This window comes from Equus caballus, chromosome 19 (assembly GCF_041296265.1).
Source record: "Equus caballus isolate H_3958 breed thoroughbred chromosome 19, TB-T2T, whole genome shotgun sequence".
NCBI lineage: Eukaryota > Metazoa > Chordata > Mammalia > Perissodactyla > Equidae > Equus > Equus caballus.
In genome coordinates, this window is record NC_091702.1 from 19964051 (window position 1) to 19987151 (window position 23101).

A 23101-nucleotide genomic window follows, 5' to 3' on the forward strand; every position below is an offset into this window, starting at 1 on the left:
TGCAATAGGGGATCAGTGCTCCGAGGTGCTTAGCTGGACTATACATAGAAACTCAAACTCTCCAATCATACTTTACAACTGCATCTTAGACTCTCAGTGAGGTTCACTGAAGATTTGCAGAGCAGAAACGCAAGTCAATTGGAAATCCAGGTCTCTATCAGTCAGTTATGGTGGTTGAGTAAGGAATCAAGTTTCAAATGAACACTTCTTGGAAGCTTACCCAGCGACATTATATACCTCCTCACCATAATACCCTCTGTTATGTTCCTGACAAATCAATGATCATGGGTCCATATGGAGCTCTGTAATTTAAATGATAACAATTCATGATTTCATCAAGTACTTTCCATATTTTTCAGCCTGGCTCATCTATAAGCAAAGTCAACGACTCTTCAACCTTTATATTGCTGACGATATTCTTATAGAATTAACATCTTCAAAGGAGAATTTCCATGCTTTGAAAGGTACAAGGAAAGTGAAAATTCTCTTGTTAAAATCATATTCACATCTGGTTTTCTTGAGATTACTGCCTTTTCCAAGTTAAAAAAGAAAACAAAGTCCTAACTTCTTATTAAACCTTCCAATTAAGTGTATTACTAAATCCAGATTTTTCTCAATGGAAGCCCCCACACGAAGAGAGATCTTAGGATATAGCAAAGTTTGTGTAAGTAAAGAATCATTAGCATGTGGCAGTTTGGTGACAATTAAGTCCACACCGCAGAAGTTAGAAGGCATTAACGTTACATTGTAATAGTCAGGAGAACTGAAGGGAGCCGATAACTGTGCCCCAGGGAAGCAGAGGCCCCCTACCATTGGTCCCACCCTCCAAGTCTTCCTTCAAGAACCTTCTTGCACAGTCAGGCAAACTTGACTTTGGGCTACTGTTACTTTCAGCCATAAATCCTCAACCAAATAATTCAAGTATCTCCTTTCTAATGTCCCATGAGTCACAGAGCTTACCCTCAGTTTCCAATAGAACATATTTTAGTTTTTCTTTATGAGAAAAAAATACAACTTTCAATATGTCTTGTGTTCAAAACACTCAAAGGTCATGGTGAATAGTGAAATTTTACATGTGAGAAGGGTCTTCTGCAGAGTTTGATTAATGAATCCCCAAATTTCTACCCAGAAAGTCTCAGGACTCCATGGACCAACCATGTACCACAATTTAAGAAAAATTTAAGAACAAACAAATGACATTGTACAAAAAGATTAGGATATGTATTTCCACTTATCTGAAATACTTCCATACACTTAATCACCATGTATTTAGTTAGGATATTATTCTCAGTGATTCAGAGCCATTGTCATGTAGTGAGGAGTTCCATTGATGGAATAGGGCCCAGGAAGAAAGCAAATTCACAAGATGGCCAGGGTTGTTATTTCACATGGAACTTGGTCAAGGTTTTGTGAATAGGCAAAGTATGCTTTCCTCACTTGAGATTAGATGTTGCCAAGTTAGCAAGATACCTGCTGTCATGCAGTTTGTTCTTGGGTTATTCAGAAGGGATATGACTAAAGTCCTTACTGAAGAACAGCATGAACTGGAATAAAAGCACACCTATCTTCCCCAACTCTATAGACTAGGTCCAACTTCCTGCTAGAGAAAATCAGCCCTATTACCACCTAGTGGAAATCTGAGAGGATAGAGTTTGCAAGACACAGGAGTGTTAAGGGCCAAAGAAGATAAAAGAGGAGAGAGAGCCCTTCAAAAGAAGAATACAACAAGAGAGTCAGGGCTGAGGGCGGGACGCTTTCCAAAGGCTTAAACAGTGAGTTCTTATGTCTCTCAACCCTACCTTACTGCGCTAGGAGAGCATAAGTTTCTTAGATACGAGGTCAAAACCTCCTCCTCTATAGAGACCCTCCTCCTCTGCAAGGCTTAGGAACGCTTACCAGAGTCTTCAGTAAAAGAACCACTTAAGCTTTCATCAGCATTCCAAGTATATTGGGTCTAGTCAGGCCTCTTGCCTGTGCTGCTCAGAAAGGGGACAATATTTAATTCTGCAATGTGATGGCTCTGCCAATCCAAAGAGCTCCAACCCCAAAGACTGAATTCCCCAACCCCTCCCTCACACAAAGGATGCCGGGAGCATCCCCAACTTTGGAATGGTGATGGTGATGAAGATTATTAAAATCAGTTTGCTGTGAAGTGCTCACTACAGCATACCAAGCCCTGCTCTAAGCCCTTGCCAACACTTTACAATATAATCTTTACAAAACTCCTGCCAGGCAGATCCTATTATTACTACCATTTTACAGACGAGGAAACTGAGGCAAAAAAGTAGCTAGAGTACTTGTTCAAGGTCCCAAAGCTGGTAAGTGGTAAAGAATTTGAACCAAGGTCATTTGTCTCTACATCTGATGCCCTCAGCCCCTATGTTATAGTGCTGCTTTTTTTTTTTAAATAGATGAGCCCATGACAGCTGTGTTATATTTGAAAGGACCAAATGGTAGCTTTGATCATTGCCTTAGTATTCAGTTGAGGCTGAGCTAAGTCATACCCCAACGACAGGATGAAATTTATACCCGTTACCTTTTCAAAGACGGCTAGGCATAGAATCCTCTCTCCAACCAACTTACTTTCCTCTCCAAACAAGGCTTTGGTCCTCAGCTGCCTTCTCTATTAAAATATCAAATCCAAAAAGAGATGTACATATCAAAGATGTTTGATTTCAGGTTTACAAAACACAATTATACTAGTTTAATACAAGAGAAATTGTAAAACAACCGTCTATTTTCTACTTAATTTAAAGTTAATTTGTATCCTTCCCAGGGTGCAAAGACCAAAACATGGCCCCAATTAAATAAAATGTCTCAAACCATGACAACATGGAGCATGTCCATGAGGATAAAAAGAAGTAAAGAGTGAGTGTAAGAGACAGAATTCAAAAACTCAAAGTCAGAGTTAGAATAGAACTCAGTGAGACTTCAGAGGAGAAAGGCAGGTGACTTTTCCAAGGTCCCAAGTCCAAGGTGGGGCAAGAACTCAAGGTTCCTGGCACCCAGGCTAGCGTTCCCTCCACGATCTCACACAGCCTCCCTGAAACACACACCACCAGATGTATGACAAAGAAGCAAGCAAGGGAGCATGCCACATGAATGGCCAGATTGTTGAGGGAAGGGGGGTGGGGAGAAAGAGTAAAGGGCTGAGGGATAATATGGTTTTACAGAAATCTATTTGCAAGTAGATCCTGTGGTTACCAACGTGGCTGCCCAAGAGAAAGAACAACTGACTGACAGCACGAACAAAGGCAAGGACAGTCTCACAAAGGGAGATACAGGAGTCACAGCGCTGCGTGCATATCACTAATACACTTCATCAAGTGGAGACCAGGACGAACAGAGAAGAAAAGCCCCCCAGACACAAGGGCCCCTTTATTCTTTGGGCTTCCCTGTTTCACACACACTTTACCTGATGAAACCTTAGAGCTTTTGCTTCTACTTCTGTAGGATCCTTTTGATTTTCCCACATTCAACTAGCACATTTCATAACTGTTTAGTGTTCCTATTTTTTTGCAAATTAATATGCTGTGCACACCGATGACATATTTGGAAGTTAATGAAATCAGATGAAAATTGCTTAGATTAAAATTTCCCCATTTCTTCACTACAATGTCTGCCACCTACTGTTCAGCCACGAAATACTACAGCTCTTGCATCAATAAAACTTTGTATTAATATTCTTTGAGGTGGAAAGACTCTATAAGCCATTTTTTTCCCCCTCTCCTGTTCTTTGCTTCCAACTGCGTTTAGCTTCGGAACCCTCTGACAAATGGCCATTATTCTCTTGGCTAGTAAAAAATTTCTAAACTTTAGGGGAAATGTCGTTGGTCAAAAGCCCAAGGGAATCTGCTTGTTGAATTAAATGATAAATATATGCATTTAAGGTCATTAGAGACTTTATCTCCTGTGAAGGCTGTATTTGTCAGATTGATATAATTTCTCTCAACTGAGTACTTAACTCCATTGGCCAACATTATTACGATTATTCCTTTCCCTTTAAGTGGGAGACTTCTGGCTAACAACACGTGTGTTCTTTCTGGTGCTGCTTCTCCAGCGATCAAGGCACACCTTTGTTTCATTTAGTATGCAATTTTCACCTCTGACCCAAGAAATGAGTCCTGGGCTTCCTGAACTTTATTGCCTGTTAATAGACTGCTGGCTCTCTTTTCAGCAGTAATAGAAATGGTGGAGAGGCATTTCATTTAAGAGGCTGGCAGACTTCAGCCTGAAAGACAATGTCAGAATTAAAAGGCAGCCTGACCAAGAAACAAAATAAAGACCACAGTGACATGAAAGAGGAAGTTTTCCATATTCCATCCCAGATTGAACGCCCAGTATATAAATAAGAACAGTATCCCAGATCTAATTATTTTTCCCCCCCGCACAATGGCAGACACCCTGAATGGTGCTAAGTGATTGATCCAGTAATTCATCTTCAGCTTGCACCCATCTACATATTTTGTTTCTGCTCATTAAACGGGAGACATCAGTGACAAACTTATGAAGTGGCAGTCTTTGGCTTCATAAAATACACACAGATGCTCATCAGAGGCTCTTTCCTGCCTACTTCTTAGTGACACATGTTTATAATTTTGTCTGTATTTCGTTTGCAGTGGTTTACTCTTAAGTACATCTGTTCAATTAAAATGGAAACGTGTGACATGGCCTGTACTCAGCAACTTTCGAGCTTGTTAACGAAACGTTCTAAGGTTCCTGCCTTAGCTCTTTATTTGCAAAAGAAAATGATTGAAAAGTACAAATAAAAATACCCTTCAACACACATACAAAGAAGTTGACTGTTTTGTTAATAGTTAAGAAAGGACATTATTACTGCATAAGGACATTATTTTACATGAAAAGACATTATTAAAAATGATTTACTGCCCCGTGTTTGGAAACTTACAGGAAAAGTCTGATAATATATTAAACTTGTTTATTACGACTTCATATAATTTTGAATAATACTACTTTTTCCTTTGACAAGTGCAATAAACTCTACTGCTATAGACATAGGTTGATTATCACGAGTCAACTGTGTTGCTTAAAGAAACATGCCCAAACAATCAGCTTTTGACGGCTGCATCTCCAGTTATTTACACTCGCCATCACGGTAATAACTCACCATTTCTATATTAATAAGGCAGTGAAATTTATTATGATGGTATTGAAAAGTTATTAAGTACTGCATCCCAAGTGACAAAGTACCACAGCACTGTCACTATCCAAAAGCAGTTGCCCATTCATCACCTGCCTTTCCAGATGGTCCTGCATCTTTATCGCTCCCAGGTTGGTGACATCACCTGTTCACCCACTCAAAATTGATGATGAAAGCAAACAGATCTATCTTACTTACATTTACCAAATCAATTTAATTTTTACAGGCCGTGGCTTGGTGACATATTGACTGTTTTCCTTAATGGCATCTACCGTATTTAATGCAAGGATGTCATCTTTGATTCCTGGCTCGCATAATGTGTCATTTCATAATAAATTTTTCTAACATATTTACTTAATGGAAAGAATTATGATTGCTTGTCAGTTCTCTTATTAAACACAATGATAATTCTTTTTCTTTTTGAGTATCATCATTGGGCAACAGAGCTTGGATATAAAGTAAGTTCCAATCAAACAATGGACATATGACTGATCACTCTCAATCCTGGAGCTCAGTGTAAGGGTTTTATCTCACTTATTGTTATTATGGAAGAACTAGATTCTCTAGAGATGCCCTGATTAAAACAATATATTAGTGATAGTTAAAGGCAAATATATGAAATGCCGCTACAGAAGGATAGCATCTGTAAAACTGGTATTAATGGTACATATGATGTTTAATGTTTACTTCTCTGGATTATTACAATCAGTTCTTTTCAGCTAGTGCCTTTAGATCAAATGTATGTTAACGTAAATATCTACGTTGTAAAATGTTCAGATGCAGGATGAAAGACTAGTCTACTGACTATCTGATACTCACATGTGAAACCCTTTTCCCCAAGTATGATTTACAGATCCCATCTGCTGCCCTTCGAGACAAATGTGCCTCCAACATATGTCACCATTGCATTGTGACGCATTTGTATTACCTAAAGGCAATAGATGACCAGTGCCTGTATTCAGAGAGGTTTAGCACCCAGAGGGCAAATCCCTGTGTGCCCTCTGTGTGTCCCAAACTCCACCTATATTACGTGTATGTAAGTAAAAACAACATCAAATAAACTCTAAATTTGACTCTAAAGAGAAAAATTGGGCAAAGGTCTGTGACAAAAGAAAACTAAATGGTCCAAGGTGTGTGTGTCTATTTCTTTAGATTTCACGACCTCGCCAAGAGAAGCCATAGTGTAAGTGCTCCCTTGGTTAAGGAGGGTGAGGAGACAGAAAGATTTGATGGCCCTAGCCCCACACTGCAGACTTAGACTGACAGCAATGGCTTTTGGTTACCTCCTTCTCTACTTGTCTTGTTCCCTCAGCGTTATTGTGGCTAACTTTCCCCTGCCCCTTCACTAAAACTAGACAAGGTCTGGAATGATCTCCAAGTTTACCTTGCCCTATACCGAACTGATTGGGTCTCAGAATTAGCGGCTTCGTGAGGAGATCACAGAAAGATGGAAGAACTCTGCATCTGTGTCTCTCCATCCGTGTTCCTACTGTTTAGACTTAATCAAATGAGCAGAAATGTATACATCCACCACAGCATCCTAGCATAGTTTATACCTCTTTGAAAACCAAGTCCTGGATTTCCTATATTCCTGTAATTGGAATGATACCAGCTCAAGTTAGAAAGAAGAAAAAAAATGAGGGCAGAGCCAGGTAGCCTGCTCCAACATGTAGACTAGGTTCATATAAGGAGACTCTTCATACTCATCTATTGAGATGAACTTATTCTAACTCATTGGTTAGGCAGTCTTGCCCTTGGGTGAGGTTTCCAGGAAACCCATTCAAGCAAGCAGTGTTGCGAGACCAACAGGAATATCTGTTTTGAGGGCAGCTGGCCTCTGTGCCAGGGTGGAGATTCTATGCTGGCATCACACACCTGCTGAATTCCTACCACAAGAATCTAAACAAACAAAAAAAGAAAAAAGCAAATCATCCACACCTGTGGCTGCCAACTGATTGAGGTTTCTGTGCCACGCCAGGCACACCTGGAAAGGCTGGGAGGTCAGCTGCAGTGTCAGAGGAAAATACCACTGTCAGACAGTTGGAAGGATGCACAAAGGTGCCCATCTCCCACGGGTCTGTGACATGAGCCAACTGGCCAATAGTCGTAGGAAATATAAGTCACAGAAAATATAACCATAGTCATGGAAAATATATGCATATTTCCTCTGCATAAGGAAAACTCTAGGTGTCGGTGTGGCAGGAGAGGAGAGAAGATTTCAGAGCAGAGGTTGTCTGTGATCAGCGTCCTCTCCCCATCACACCCCCAGGGAGGAAGGAGGCTTCTTTTCTGAATCAACAGCTGGCTCCTTGTTTATTAGTCAAATCCAGATACTAGGTAGCCCACACTAGGTGATAACAGAATGGGAAAAGGCCATGTTGAGTAAGTTCATCTACATGATTAAAAACATTTCTATAACTATAATTCATATAATATTGTATATTATATATTTATACAATATTGTTATCTATAATTTTATACATATGTATATAAAGGCAGAGGTCTGGACTTCGAGGACAGGTTTGAGAGGGGAGAATCTTTGAGAGCAGCGTCTGCTGGGTGTGTGAGATATTGAAAGAGTAAGAAAGTGAATTGCAAGAGATCTAGAGGGAGGAAAAATTTGTTCTGCAGGACCTTATAAATGGAATACCCTTTTGATGTTTCTGAAAAGGATTTATTTTGTTTTTAAATTTTTTTTGAAGGGGGTAGCAGTTACTGGGCCTTTTCTTTTTTTTTTTTTTTCATTTTTATAGTGACTGCCAAGATAGAACCATAAGGTGTCCCACTTTATAAGGTTACATAGAGAAAATGTCAGGGCCAAGCATCCAAAATGCATAGTTTCGAAATCCAAATCCAAAATTTAGATTCCAAAATGATCAACTAAAAAAGCAGAAGAAGGCATATGTACTTGTGTGTGTGTGTGTGTGTGTGTGTGTGTGTGTAAGGTTGTGTATGGGTTCTGGGGACTCTTTCTGAATCAGATGAGATTCTACAACTGATTTCCTAAGATTAGGTTAAGAGATACAAATAAATTATTTTCTATGTCTTGGGCAGCATTTGACTGATGCAATAGAAGTCTGGTCTGAAAGCTGATGGGATAAATGCTTAATAGTGTGATAGGATTTGGATCCAGAAATAGGAAATATTGGGAGCAGGTGGCATGACCAACAATCATAGAATGAAGTTTTAATTGTTCTTGAACTGCTTGTCTTATTCCTGGGCATGAACGCTCCTCTGAGAAGATATCTCTGAGATTTTCTCCTTTGGTCACGTGGACCCAGTTCACACTACAGTGTGAGCTCCTCAGTGAGGCAAGCTATTTCTGTGTAATGTTTGTTCACCTTTTGTCAGTACAAGCAGAATTCCCTTTATAACAAAGCCCCTGTCAAATTTCTTGTGCTGTACTAAAATCTTATCATATCAAATATCGCCTTGAAAGAAATGGCAAACTAACAGGTAGCTGTTGGTATCTATTTGCTACACACACACCCAAACCTCTCTTTATGTTATTCTTTCTCATAATGATGGCTGACCACTTCTTGCTCTTTGTTATTTTTTGACAATCCTACTAATTATCATCTAGAAAATATTCTTAAAAAGGATACAGTATTGGATTTATCTTCAGCTTCAGCCATATCATGAAAGGCCAAAAGAGATACCAGAGCAAAAATGAGGATAGCATTTATTTACTGAATTTTCCTATAGCTACCTATGGCTGAAATACTAATCAATTTTTTAATTCTTGGACAGAATTATGTATAAAGAGAAGTACTTCATCAAGATTATTGTGTGATTCTATCAACGAAAATAAATTTTGAGAAACTAAGATGCTACATTAATAAAACTTGTTATTAATTGCTCAAATGAAATAGTATACAAATCCCCTCAGCATCCCCATTTCTCCATACTACCTATTTATCATTATTGGAACAAATCCTCTCCATACTGCTCCAGTGCACAAACTAGGCAGCAAAGAAACTGCACCAAGTCCTTTATCCTTCTAAGATAGATTTGAATCCGTTTCTCCCTATTACTTCCCACTGCTTCCAACTTATCCTCGAGGAAGAAGTCTAGAGACTAGAATATCACCTGATGCAGTGGTCCCCACTAAGTATTCTAGAATAACAAAGCATTATAAAGGATCTCTGCCTCGGATTGACCAAATCCTAAAATCAACTGTCAAATCTATTAAAAGAAGATCTTTTCTGAACATTTCATGCTTTGAACCCATGAGTTTTACTATTGATTTAGTGACTAAAGAGGGAAGTAATAATCATGCAAGTATGGGGGTGAATCAGTAATAAAAGAAAGTCATTTTGGTCCATTTTGTGGGATATACTAACAATTATTATCATTATTATTATTATTATTTGCTGAGGAAGATCAGCCCTGAGCTAATATCTGTGCCAATATTCCTCCACTTTATATGTGGGTTGCCACCACAGCATGGCTGACAAGTGGTGTTGGTCTTTGCCCAGGATCCAAAACCCTGAACCCGGCTGCCAAAGCAGAATACGCCAGATTTAATCACTATGCCATGGGGCCAGCCCCCTACACTAACAACTTATATGAGGGCTCCGAATTGGAAGAACATCACCCAATAGTCTTTTGAAAACGAATGACCCACACACAAATTCTAATTGACCACCAAGGCAGGCAGAATAAAACAAAAGACTGTTGATACTTGGGGAACTTTTATAATTTTTTGATATCAGACTTGCCCACGTCACTGACAACACTTTGGAAGTACTAGAAGTTGTCAAGACAGTGATGAGATGAATCTATATGCTGAACAACATCAATACCTTTCATGGAAGAAAGCGTAAGATGAGCAAGCCCCTGGTATTGACAGAGCATATGTGGGGGGAGAGGAGGACTTCTGACCTCTTCACAGAAAAGAGGGGTCCCTCTTTAGTCCAGGTCAACATTAGAGCTAGCTCATGGTGCTTCAGGAGAGTAAACTTCTATTTTCTTTCAACAACCAGAGGCTGAGTTTCTACTGCATATGTCAGAAGCCCAAGATGAATACAATAGATGGCATCCTCTTTTCTTGATTTCATTATATTCTAAGAGAATTTATAACATCTTCTTGGGCCCCAGTGACAATCATGTTCAGGGTCCTATTAACTAAACCACTTTTTCCCTTGGTATTTTCTCAGTTCTTAATTCCTCACAAAGCAAATTTGAATATCCAAATTATATTTGCCATCTTTTAAATAATATTGCAAAAAGTTAATAAATACTTTGTAATGTAAAGTTTTATGGTAATATCCATTTTATTATTAGATGATATTTCTCTTTGTTAATACCCATTAAGGACAGACACCCTTTTAGATACCTCATAGTCTTCCTCCTCTATTGGAATTAATTCTTTTCAAAATTATTAAGGCAATCCCTCACTTATTTATCTAGCTTTAAGAATATGCAACTTATTAAGTGTACTTTCTTTCCCATTAATGAGTAAACGTTTTCCTCTGAAATCAATGCCAAGCCAGACAATATTCATTTTTGGCCCAAGCAGACCTAAAGGTAAATAGGCGAGAAGCATTGCCATTCAAAGACATCTGATGCATCTCTCTAAAATCCCAAATTACCCCATTTTTCTTGATTACCAAACATGCATTATTTGTCAGCCTCCTGACTCTGAACTCAGTTGTTAGGTGTCTTGAAAGTATGATGTAGTTGTTGCTGTTTTAATGGATATTCATGTTCCAGTTAACATATAGATTGCATGTTTCCATAGGTAAGGCATCACTGCAGAACTCAAAATCAAACTTACAGATGTGAGAACTATTTCTTTTGAAATGATGTAGGGAGGCACACGTTCACTGTAATATCACATTTCAAGATTACAGTGCTAGGCGTAATGTATTGTCAAAGCACTGCATCAAAATTATTTAATGAATCTAACTCCAGTAAAATCTCTTTCCAATATTCCTTCCCATCTATTTAACAGAACATAAGAGAAATTTACTGTCCACTCCTGTAATTATTTTTCTATGTCTGAATATGTGTATGATTGAGGGGAGAAAAAGAAAAGCTGAGTTCATACCTGATATTTTAACTGATCAAAGTAATCTGGAGCAATTCTGGCTGAGATGGATACAACAGAGGGTTTGATCTAATTGGTGCATCATCAACTGACTTACATCTATTTGTGGAGTTTTATGATGACAATGACAATAAATATGAGCAAAGAAAATGTGCTCAATAACAATATTCCAAAGAAACAAACTTCAGATTCTTTTTCCAATGATCTATCTCAGACTATTAAAAAATATGCCACCGAAATAACTCTTTGCCTTAAGAAGAAATGTATGAATCTCTCCCGAATCCATGTTTTAATTGTTAATTAGGAAAAAGTCAGTGCTCCTTTTTCAAATAAACCTAGAGTCCCATAATTAGACCACCCTAGAAATAACTGAACTTCTAGGGAGCAAGAAGTGGGATAAAGAGCAATAATTTATGAAAATCAATAAGTAAAACGTAATTGGCCTTTGCCCTTTCTAATGACCCTATGCTAGATCTGTACGTTAGCCAAGTTTTTGTGGTGGTGGGGGGGGAGGTGTTTTTCACCTTTACTGAACTTCTCTACCAGGTGAAAACCTTTGGTAGCCTTTTAACACACAACATCACATTTTATCCTTACAACAACCCTGATTGGATAGGTACAATTATTAGCACTGTGTTACATATAAATAAACTGAGAGGCAGCGAATTAAGTAACTTTTCCCAAATCACTCAACTAGCACACAGAGCCTAGAGGAGGATTTACCCAGGAGTCTCACTCTAGAAGCCTGCTTCCCTCCGCTCTGCCATGCAACTCCCATGTTATCACATAATGGTCATCTTTAGAAGGAAACACACGAGAAGACCCTCATCTGGAACCAACAGAGTTTTTAAAATTATTCCTCAATCAATCAGTAATTCTAAAGTTCTAAACCTAAGAAAAAGCATTCTATCACAAATTACTTTCAGGTCCCAGAGACAATCAAGTATTCCCCAGTCTCTGAAGATCTTTTTATTAGGGACAAAGGCAATGGCTGCCAAACTCTAATATCATTTTTAAAGTTTCTCTTTATTAAATCAATATTGGTTTGGCAGAAATCACACAAATGATGTTTTTGATATCTATGTCTTATTTTGTCTGATCATATATTTTGGTCTGTAAGCCATATACCTATTTCTCTAAAATATAAAATTAAATGATTTTCCAGAAATGCCTTATTTGGGAAATATATTTAACTTTAAAAAAAATTATTTAAATGGGGTTCAGAAAGGTGGCCCTAATTACAATACAATCTTGGAACTTTCTCTTTTAAACGATTTCTTTAAAGAGACTATCATCTCCTTTTACTTAATTTTAATTATATAAAAACTAACGATGTATGGCCATTATTATTGGCCCAATAGTCAAATAAAAATGCAGGAACCAATTGTTTTTGTGTAGTTTTCCTAGAATCATAGAGTAGTGGCAAAGTTAAGACTTGATTCCACATGTCTAAAATCCAGATTCTAGCTTCTTCCATGAATCTACCTCAGCCCCAACTCCTTGCTTCCTCTTTCAGAGTCACATAATCTTATATCCATTCTTTCTTTCATTTATTCTGTCATTCATTCACTCACTCTTTTATTGAACAATTATTTGTTAAATGTCTGTGTTGTAGACTAAACGTTTGAATCCTCCCCAAATCCATATGTTGAAGCCCTAACCCGCAATGCGACTATGTTTGGAGATAGAGCCTTTAGGAGGCAACTATGGTTAAATGAGGTCATAAGTGTGGGCTCCTGATCCAATAAGATTAGTGTCCTCAGAAGGAGGGACACCAGAGTGCTCTCTCTCTCTTTCTGGGTGTCGGTGTGTGTACATGTGTGTGCCAAGGATGGGAAGGAAAAGGAGTTTCCAGGGACACAGATCAGTGTGTGCAAAGAATAGGGGCTTGATAGAATATGGGAACTATAAATCAGACATGGTTGAGGTGGGAGAGAGTAGAGTCAAAATGACCCATTTTTGGCTTGAGCAACTGGCCAGATGGTAATGCAATTTAGTATACAGGAAATGCACAAGGAAGGGAGCTTCGTAGGGAGAAAAGAGCAAGGATAGTACTGGAAATAGCAGTGATTTGTTCAGTTACAATAGGCTGGGTTTCTGTAGGGGAAACATTTAGTACAGAATCTGATGCATAGTAGGCACTCAGTAATTGTTTGCTGAATCTGGATTTCTTCTGTTCGTGTTTATTTTCCTTGGACTAAGACGTTGTTTCCCTTTCAATTCATCATTTTTAAAAATGAAGGCGTTTCAAAAAGAGAGGTCACACTACTTAATCAAAATTATCTGTCTAACCAAAGAGGAGGAAAATCAGCTACAGTTGAGGGCAAAGATGACGTGAGAACGATTAAAAATGAGCACACAGGAATAGGATGAGATGACTTTGTGAAAGTGCCTTGATGATCATGATTGGATTTTGTATTAACTAGGGTAAGATTTAAAAAGAAAACACTAGAATCAAGAACTCAACTGCTCCTTCATGGATGACAAGTTTGCCAAAATCACAGGAAAGTCCTTTCTCCGGTTTTGTGCATAATGTATCTAAAGCAGACAATCCCCACTCTCCAAAGCGAGGGTAACCATGAAAATAGTGAAGAAAACCATTGAATTGACCATCAACTAAATTCTTGAAGGACAGAGAGAGAGTGGATGATCTTCAGGCAAAAAGTCACGAACTATTTATAAAGCTATCTTGAATTCCAAGCAATAAAACAACTTGGTTTTGGCATAATGAAAACAACCATTTTACATGTCTCAAGGTAAGTATTTACTTATGTATATACTGAAGACATTTTACTCCAAGGAAAAAAAAAATTATTATTTTAAAATTTCCTCTAAATGCGGAATTTTCCCCAGGTTCATCCCCCAATCCATAGGTATCCTGTTTAAAGAGGCACAATCCTGCATTTACCAACCCTGTAATTGCAAAATAATTTCATTATTAAACCTTGGTTTATTCCAAGCCTTCTGGATAATCTCGAGCAGTACTGCACTTGTTGTTTCACTCAAGAGATTTTGTAATAAAAGTTTAATGAGTTACTTATTATTAGAATGTTTATAGCCATTATTTTAAGGTGAACAATAATGACGTAAAGTTCGTACGCATTTGGTTTAAAACGTATTCAACTCACATATCAGTTAATGCTACAGTGATTTTTTAAAAATCTCTTATCAATACACATGTCTAAAGGCAATGTAGCTAAACCGCAAGGTTACCAGAGCCATGGCTAAGAACAAAACGAAGGAGGGATTTCTCTTTGTAATCACGTCAAATCCAGATCCTAATTTTTGGCATTTCAGAATTTGAATAAGAATTGTTTTTATTACGGCATTTTGAACAGATTTCACAAGGGACACGTATAAAGAAAAGGGACAAAAATTTGAAATTAAGTCCTGAAGGCAATGCATACTTATTTCTATTTTAAAAGCTAACCAGATATTCTATTAATGACCATAAATATTGAGAACACACCAAAATAAATCTAGTTTATCCGATTTCTGTCTGACTGAAATACTATGAAACCAAAGGTCAGTCACATCTCCAAAAAACACTTTCTTGCCCACATAGAAACTGCCTACAGGTTTTTCAGATATAGACCAGATTTTCCAGAAATTGTGATGCTATGATTTAACCACAACAGTTTTCAGGTTATAAAAATAAATGGGAAGTATACATATCCACTGAATCTGTAGAAAAATTATAAAATCAGAAGAATAACATTGTTACTTCTTCTTATTGAAATAAAATTTATTTAGATTTTATATTCAGACCATAACTCCTCATTCTTAGACACCGTCAGATGGGTTCTATGGAACATTTGGCTGAAACTAGCAACTGATTTTCATACTGCTTTTTGCTGTCATTTCTATACATGAATTACTCATTAAATCAATTTGGATACAAAGAATCATCACAGAACTCAGTACAGTGCTCACATTCTAGAAGCACACAGAATCAAAGCAGGGTTATCAGAGGCGAGGCAAAATCTATTAGAAGAACACAGAGCAAAATGAACATGCAGAACAGAAGTAAAACCAAATTAACTCATAGCCACAAAATGAATAAAACAACTGTGTCCTCCAATCTTCCAGGAACCCCCCTCAAGAAAAGAAAAAATACAATAAACATGTCATATGATGACATTGTTCGCTTATGCCGCATACTATATGGATGGCCATATGCAATGTTCACTATAAAAACCATACTTATTTCCTTAGGGTGTTTTCAAGTTGATACTATTCTTTGACCATTAATACTTGAGTTCTCTTCAATCACGCTATACCTTTAAGCACTACTTGGTTTTATCAAGAAGTGAGCTTGTAAGGGCATTCTTTCTTAAAGACCTAGTTGAAGACATTTTGCAACAGAATTTGCTTATTTTACCACCATTCAAAACAAATTCATCTCTTCTTTATACATCTGAATATATATAAATGTGTTAACTCAAAATATATTCTTACCTCCCATCCATAACTGGGGTCTTTCAAGTTTGACCTCTGCTCTCCCACATAAGGCCCAAACTTTTCACCTACTTCAATCTTCCTTTTGGTCCATATTCCTAGTCCTGCTCCAGGCATATTTGACTCTCGAAGCTCAAACTCAGCAGGAATAGGGATATCATCAGGGATGTAGATGGGGGCTTTGTAAGGAGAGCCCTCCTTTGGAGTGAATGCTTCGCTGGACGTGGCTGGAGAGCATGGCTCTTGAATATTGAGGGAGGGAGTGTTGACTACTCCATCTGCATCTGGCATCTCTTCCAAAGGAATTTCAGGGTAACTGCCATATACACACTCATTACCTGTGAAGAAATAAGAACTTCGTGAATTCCTACTGATGTAAAAGAGACAAAATTCCACAGCTCTGTAGTTACCTTATAACGTTGTTCTTGAAGACAAAATAGAGAAGAACGCTGTTAAAATATGCCTGCATTAAAATCTCTATCATTCACAGGGAGGGGAGGGGAGAAAGGATTATTGCCTTTGTGGTTTATCTATGGTGAATCCATAAATCAAATGAGCTAATCTTCAACTGTCAATACTCTCATGGGCCAGCTCAATCCATTACTGAGCTGGGAAGCAACCAACAATTTAATTATCAGGCTGAATAAAGTAGAGATAAGAAGTAAACATGTGTGTACTTACAACCCTACAAACCATCCCAAATTAGGAGCTGATAGCATTATACGATGTCTTGGCAAATTATATCATGCAATGGTATCTTGGACTAAATTGTAGGAGAGTCATCAAAGATTCCAAAGGCTGCCATGTGCAACAAAGCTTAAATTTGTGTGGCTGGATTATTTATTGGAATATTAATTTGTGTTTGTTCTCTCTCTGTTTTTCCTTTCTCATTTCAAACACATCGCCAAGCCCTTGGTATTTCCTTGCCTCAGTAACTTATGCAGATCAGAAAGGTAAAGTTACTTGAAGCTAGTGATTCCTCTGGACATTTGTAAAAGTTAAAATCATTAAAGAAATTGGGTGAGTTTTACAGAAGGGGAAAGAGAGAAGAGGGGGGCCTTAGGGTGCACCAAAAAGAGAATTTCCTCCAGAGAGAGAAATCAGAGATCAGAGGGCCTCTGCATGGAGCAGTGCCCTGGGGGAGGTGGCAAGACCTTTCAGGGGATAACAGGGTAGAGTAACTAGGAGTCTGGATGCTCAGGACCGGGGCCTTAAGGATTCCCCAAAGCAGCGCTAAAAGTAGGTGAGTGCATCATTGCAGACTTTAAGATCTTTATGCAACTTTGGGAGGGGGTGTAAGAACTTGACTTGAACTTGGCTTTCCCACCATGACTTAACTTGAATTTCCCACCAGTTCAGAGTTGAAGAGGATTTCAGTTGTCTTAAAGCAGACAAACGCTTGTTTCTTGTCCACTAGGATTATGGACTGAGAGTCATACCTGATTTGATTGATTCATAGACCTTCAAGGGGAGAACTAAGAAAAATGGGTCAAAATTACAAGGAAATGGATTTCAATGAGAGCCATCCAAAGGTAAAATGGGTTACCTTATGTGCCCAGCTCTAATATAGTCTAGATAACCACAAGTTAGGGATGATATGGAAGAATTTTAGCTTCAGCTTGGTGACAGACTAGATGACCTTTAAGATCCTACCAACCCTGCAGTTCTATGAATTATTAAAGTCTTCCAAGATAGTTTATTGGGTTAGAGGGTAGAAAACCTGAGTTCTAGCCTCAATTCCTTCTCTGATTCATTATGGAAATTAATTAACTATAACACTCATTAACAATTACCCATCAAGTACTGACTCCTCTTAAAATTTTGTGAAGTGCAACATAATAGTACATGCAAAAGGATCTTTCTAATAAAGTGCTTTGTTCTTGATTCAAACAATGAGATAATACCATTTTAACCAAGCATAGAACCAAACTCCAAGACTCAAGCTTATACCTACAAGACCTTTGATCTCAACATACAAGCTTATTACCATTCAAGTTCAGCGTATCCAGAATCTTGTACATTATCATCTGCCCTCAAATCGAGTCTCCTGCCCAATTCCCCATTTCCATTAAGAATACTATTTTTCCCCTAATTATCCATGTTCAAAGGTCTAAAATAACATGGACATTTTCTCTCCTTCATCCTCCAATCTGTTCAGCCATAAAATGCTGTCCATTCTTGCAGGATTTTCATCTTCATCCCATGCTTTCAGTCCACATTTTCATTCCTGAATTTTCAACAGCCCCCTAAATGGGTCTTCAGACCTCCACCATCTTTCCAGTATCCCTCGACCCTGCGCCTGTACAGTGCTGCTGGATTTATCTTTTTCCCTGCACAATAGCCTCCAATAATTCCCAGTGTCCACAGGTAAAATTTAAAGTTCTTAGGCTTGTAATAAAATTGTTCTTATTTTAAAACCATTCTCCCTTTTCCTCTGATTCTCAACACTCCTGGGTAGGAGCCCCCAGGCCACAGTAAGCGTATCCCTGTCTTCTGAGCTCAGTGAGCATCCTCTGCTGTTCTTCCTGCTAGGTCACCCTATCTCTGCTCCTCTGCCCATCCAACTTCTAGTCATCCTCACTGGTCAACCTTTCCCCTCACCATCCCATGTAATACAAGCATCCTCCTTCCTTGAATTCTACGTACTTTCCCCCCTCAGTCTGGTAACCAAATAACACCATGCACTGTTGCTTAGAGTTTAAGATGAATGATTCTTTTATTCCCAAGTAGGAAATGGGCCCTTGCAGGGGAGACTCAGAATTCATACCTCTTCGGAATTCTCCAAGTGATCTGCATAAAGATGCTTAATAAATACCTGTTAAATAGACAACTAACATAACATGCAATTTTATTGAACTATTAAACCAAATCAAAATTTTTCTACCAAATATAAGAAACTATTTGGATCACAAAAAGTAGCTTTAAACCCATAGAAACAGAACACAACAGAGTACAAACTTTTCTTCAAACCAAACATCGAAAGAAACAATTTTAATAATATCCTGAAAGAATATTACCAGAAAAATATACTTCAGGGTCCAAACAGTTTGGTAAAGTCTATCTAATTTTATCCTTCAGGGAGATTTTGCGCTTCTACCTAAAAGTCAAAAGTTAACTAACACTCTTGACACAGCTAAAAACATATTAAAAAATCCCTCTAGAATCGTAACATTCACCTACTACAAACACAAAGTTACTTTACAGATTCTTAAAGGGATTTATCACCTATCGGGAAGATATTGTTTCTCTCGAGAAGTAAGTGCTATAAAGTGGAAGACATTGTGTAATCTATAGACTTGTCCACGCAAGCAGCAGGAAACAAAAAGGTATCCAGACGAAGAGAACTATTTCCTCCAGCAATTGTCCATTAAAGGTCAGTAAAATCTCCCCTATTTCCTCAAAGGGTTAAATCAGTCATACTGTCAGTTCCAGGGAAGTGATCTCAGATCTTAAAAAAGGATAGAGACAAGCCCATCTGGCCCCTCCCACTGGCATAGCTGACCCCATGACCTTTGAGTCACCCACAAACTCCCCTAACGCGTAATTTAAACGAGCGCGTTTGGATTTCAATTCCTGTGGAGACAAAATACACATGCGTGCCCAGGCTGCTGCACAGAAGAATTTGAATTTAAAGCCTGAACGCAATTCTGCTTACAATGGCAAAAAATTCCAATTAAACCTAAAGAACAACTTATATAGATCAAGCAAATCCAGGAGAAAGACTCGCAGTCCCATTCACCCATATGCAGGCGTTAAATGTATATGCAAATCCAGGCAATTTTTTTTCAAACCACTGTTAATCTAGTATCATCTGAATTAAACATAAAAAAGGCTGTGGTGACAAAAAAATGGAAATACAAAACTGCTGAGTTTTACGTATCAAAACATACAACAATATTTCAATGTAATCTAGCATTATGAAATTTTCAACAGCAAATGTAGTTTATCACACTGCGTTGAATATTTGCATAAACCAAAGTAAACTAATGCCTCCATGTACATTCCTCAAGAACTATCCAAAAAGCTGCTAAAATATTTCATCTAAATGACAAACTGCCTCAATTATCGTATCTCCGTTAAATCTCTGTTATTGGTGCAAAATATTGGTAGATCCTTTCCCTGAGCTATAACTATTGATAATTAAAGTATGGCTTAGATATCACACTGACAGATTGGGCACGTTTACGATAGGTAAATATCAGGGAAGAAGTGCTATATACATCAGTGGTCCCATAAAGATAAATAACTCTTGTAACTACTTGGAGCTAAGCTGCCTGCTACTGGAATTTGCTTCACGCATCCTTCAGGTGTGTCATTAACCAAGTGAGGGCAGAAGGACAAGCTTATTGTTGGATTTGAGGCAAATGACTTCGGAAATGCTCTTGGAAATCGACCTCTTTGATTCAAATTTTAGGTGTTCTAATATCCCCAGAGACCAAACAAGAGCCCACACTCGAGTTAGATTATATTTATTTCTATGACTCTAAATAACTAACATAGGTTTCCACTTGAGGAGCATTCCATTTTGAAAATATATCAGACTCTGCAAAGAGGAAATCGCAGAAATAATACCGATAATAAAAACTTCCATAGATGTATCTATATTTTCTCATTTTGACACTCACAATGCAAAGCGAAAACCATGGTGAGAAGAATAATCTCCCATTTTGCAAATCTGGACCCTGACACTCAAGGATGCTAGACAGTGGATAGAAAGTCAAGTGAGACTAGAACCCACGTGTCCAAATCCAGTCCTCCCCCCAGCTCTTCGGCAACTTCTTTTTTCTTCTTTAAAGATATGTTTTAATGTTTGTTTGCTTTTTCGAAATTGTGATCATACTATGTGACCAGCTTGTTTTTCTGCTCCTTCTCTTGCTATTTTATGATGAACGTATCCTTATGTTTTAAAAAATATTTTCTAAAACTACATTTAATTGCTGCATAATATTACAATATATGAATGCACAAAAAGTGAGCTATTTCCACGATATTTATTTATGTTGTTTCCAATTTTCTGACAAATCTTAAACACCTCTGAAATGAACATTCTTTCATATCAATATTTACATTCATCCATTTTAATTTCCTCAGGTTGGATTCCTATAAGAAAGCTTAATGAGTACTGACAGATCACTTCTCAGAGGTCTATACCAATTTGTACTCCTACCAACCATACTGGAATTTATTATTATATCTTGTCTTTAAAAGGTATTAATACAATGGAAAAGATTATGTTGTATATCTATTGTTTCTCTAATTCACATCTCAGAGATTACTGAGACTAAGTATTTTTATTTGCCATTCATATTTCTTTTCTTGCAAATTGTTCATTGTTTTTGCCCACTTTGTAATTGGAGTTTATAAGTCTGTCTTATTAATAATAAAGAAACTAGCCCTTTGGTATAATTTTTGCTACTTTCCTCAGTAAATCATTTGTCTTTTGGTTTTTTAATGGGGTTTTTGTTGTATAAAAATTTTAACTTTTATGGAATGCAGTCTATTTTTCCTTTACGATTTCTCCATCTTTCTTAGAAAGTCCTTACCCATCCTAAGGAAAAAAAAAAAGATTCTCTTGTATTTTCTTTGAGTTTCATAGTTGCTTTTCTACCAACCTTGGATTACCAATGATTTACTGCTGAGTGAAAAGCAGAGAAAAATGATTTCATTTATTTGAGCTCCTGTGAACGGCAGGCTAGAAAAAAAAAAGCCGTTTCACTCGTAATTCTTTGGTTCTTATTTGCAAGGCTGGCCTAAAATGCCTTCTCTTTTTGTGGGTTTTATATAACTCACCATTTGTTTCACTTGGCCTCTCTGCCGAGTTTAACTGCAAATCTTCTGGGCAGATGCCATTCAAAATCCTGAGTTCCACCATTAACAGCAATTCAGTACCGTCATAATACTTATCACTCAGCATTATCATTAGTGATACTAACATAAATGATTTTCCTCTCTACTCTTCACGTTAGTTCATTGATAGAAAATATTTAGCAACTAAACAGTTTAATATTACTATTAAAAGCATATATACAGTGACTACAAAGTAAGATACTTCTGTAGACATTAAACAAGGAAGCAATTCTTTGTACTCAGCTGTACATACACATGCATATCATACACACATCCATGTGCATTTGCCCAGTGTGTGTGTGTAATAGCTCAATAATCTTAAAAATAGACTGAGACAGAAACATGGTTTGAGATCTCAGGCAGACTGGTTGAGATCATAACTACATGAAACAACTGCCAGGAGGAGACCAGCTAGGGAATTGAACAGATTAGGTAACTCAGAAATTTAGACATTTCCCCCCATTATGTTCCTCATTGCAGTTTTGTAATAAAAACATGAGCAAACTTCAAAGGAAGCTCTGTAGTAAAGGTTAATTGCTGCTAAAGAAGAGGGTGGGCCCAATTGCCGGTACTTTGTGCCCAACTTTCAAGCAGACAGGAAGGATTACACGTGGCTGAGAGCTGAGGATGCATGCCCAGCGCTGGGAGAAGAGGAGGCGCTGCCAAACCTCAAAGCCCCACCAGGGACCTCCTGGTAGGACGTGAGCCATGAACACGAGTCCATGAGTCGGTGCCTGCTAACGGTGGGGCAGGGAAAGGAGGAGGAAGACATCAATTTCCTTCCAAAATTCAAACCCGACATGCTCTTCTTCCCTTGTTAGGACAATTCCAGAGTGGTTACAGAGGCGTGTTTGTGAGAAAGCAGAGGATCTTAGGAGCCAGTTCTTGTGCACCAGCAACACAACCAATAAACGTGTGCCGGGCTTGAGGAAAAGGGTGGAGCCTGTGTAATGCCAGATGCATACATAGAACAAAGAAGTAGGCTATGAACTGGCCAGCAGAATATTCTGTGAGAACGGCCCCAAGATAATGAAATTCAAGATCCAAATGAAAGAAAGAAAGGAAACTAGTACAAGTAAGGAAAATGAATTTCCACAAAGTTGACTTAAACCATCTTTGAAGGGCTGTAAGGGTCCGGAGGTATAGGCTTAGAAAACAGAGGCATCGCGTTGAATGGGAAGCTGCTGATGGACACGGACTTCAGAATGTGCTGCCTCCACAGAGGGGGGAGAAGAAAACAGACTTCCATGGAGTCTTTTGATGCTGGACTGCATTTTTAGAATCCATGTCCCCAAAGACCATTATTTTTGTGAAATAATCTATCAACATGACTTGGCACATGGAATTTTTTTAATGACCTTCTAAGCTTCCCTGCACCTCCAGTATTTGCTACTTCCTTGTACCATGCTATTCCGTCTCTTCCTTATGGAATTTTTTTTCCAGTGTTTCCTAAAAATATTTCCTTTAGGGGTTGTCAAAAAGACCCAAAAAGTGTGGAAGAGTGTGGGGGAAGCTAGCAAGGCAGATGGCAAAAAAATATCACATGAATTGATAGAAAGGGACCAAGTCAATGAGCAAACATT

General features: G+C 38.0%; 1 protein-coding gene across 14 annotated transcripts in view; it reads right to left on the reverse strand.

Annotated features, from left to right (window-relative positions):
• The window catches only part of MECOM (MDS1 and EVI1 complex locus), a 534617-nt gene that overhangs the window by 260935 nt on the left and 250581 nt on the right, over positions 1 to 23101 (reverse strand). For all 14 annotated transcript variants that reach the window (XM_070242597.1, XM_070242584.1, XM_005601789.4 and 11 more), the window contains exon 2: positions 15672 to 16009. In XM_070242597.1, coding sequence (XP_070098698.1) covers positions 15672 to 16009 — 338 coding nt within the window. The remainder of the gene's footprint in view (positions 1 to 15671; positions 16010 to 23101) is intronic.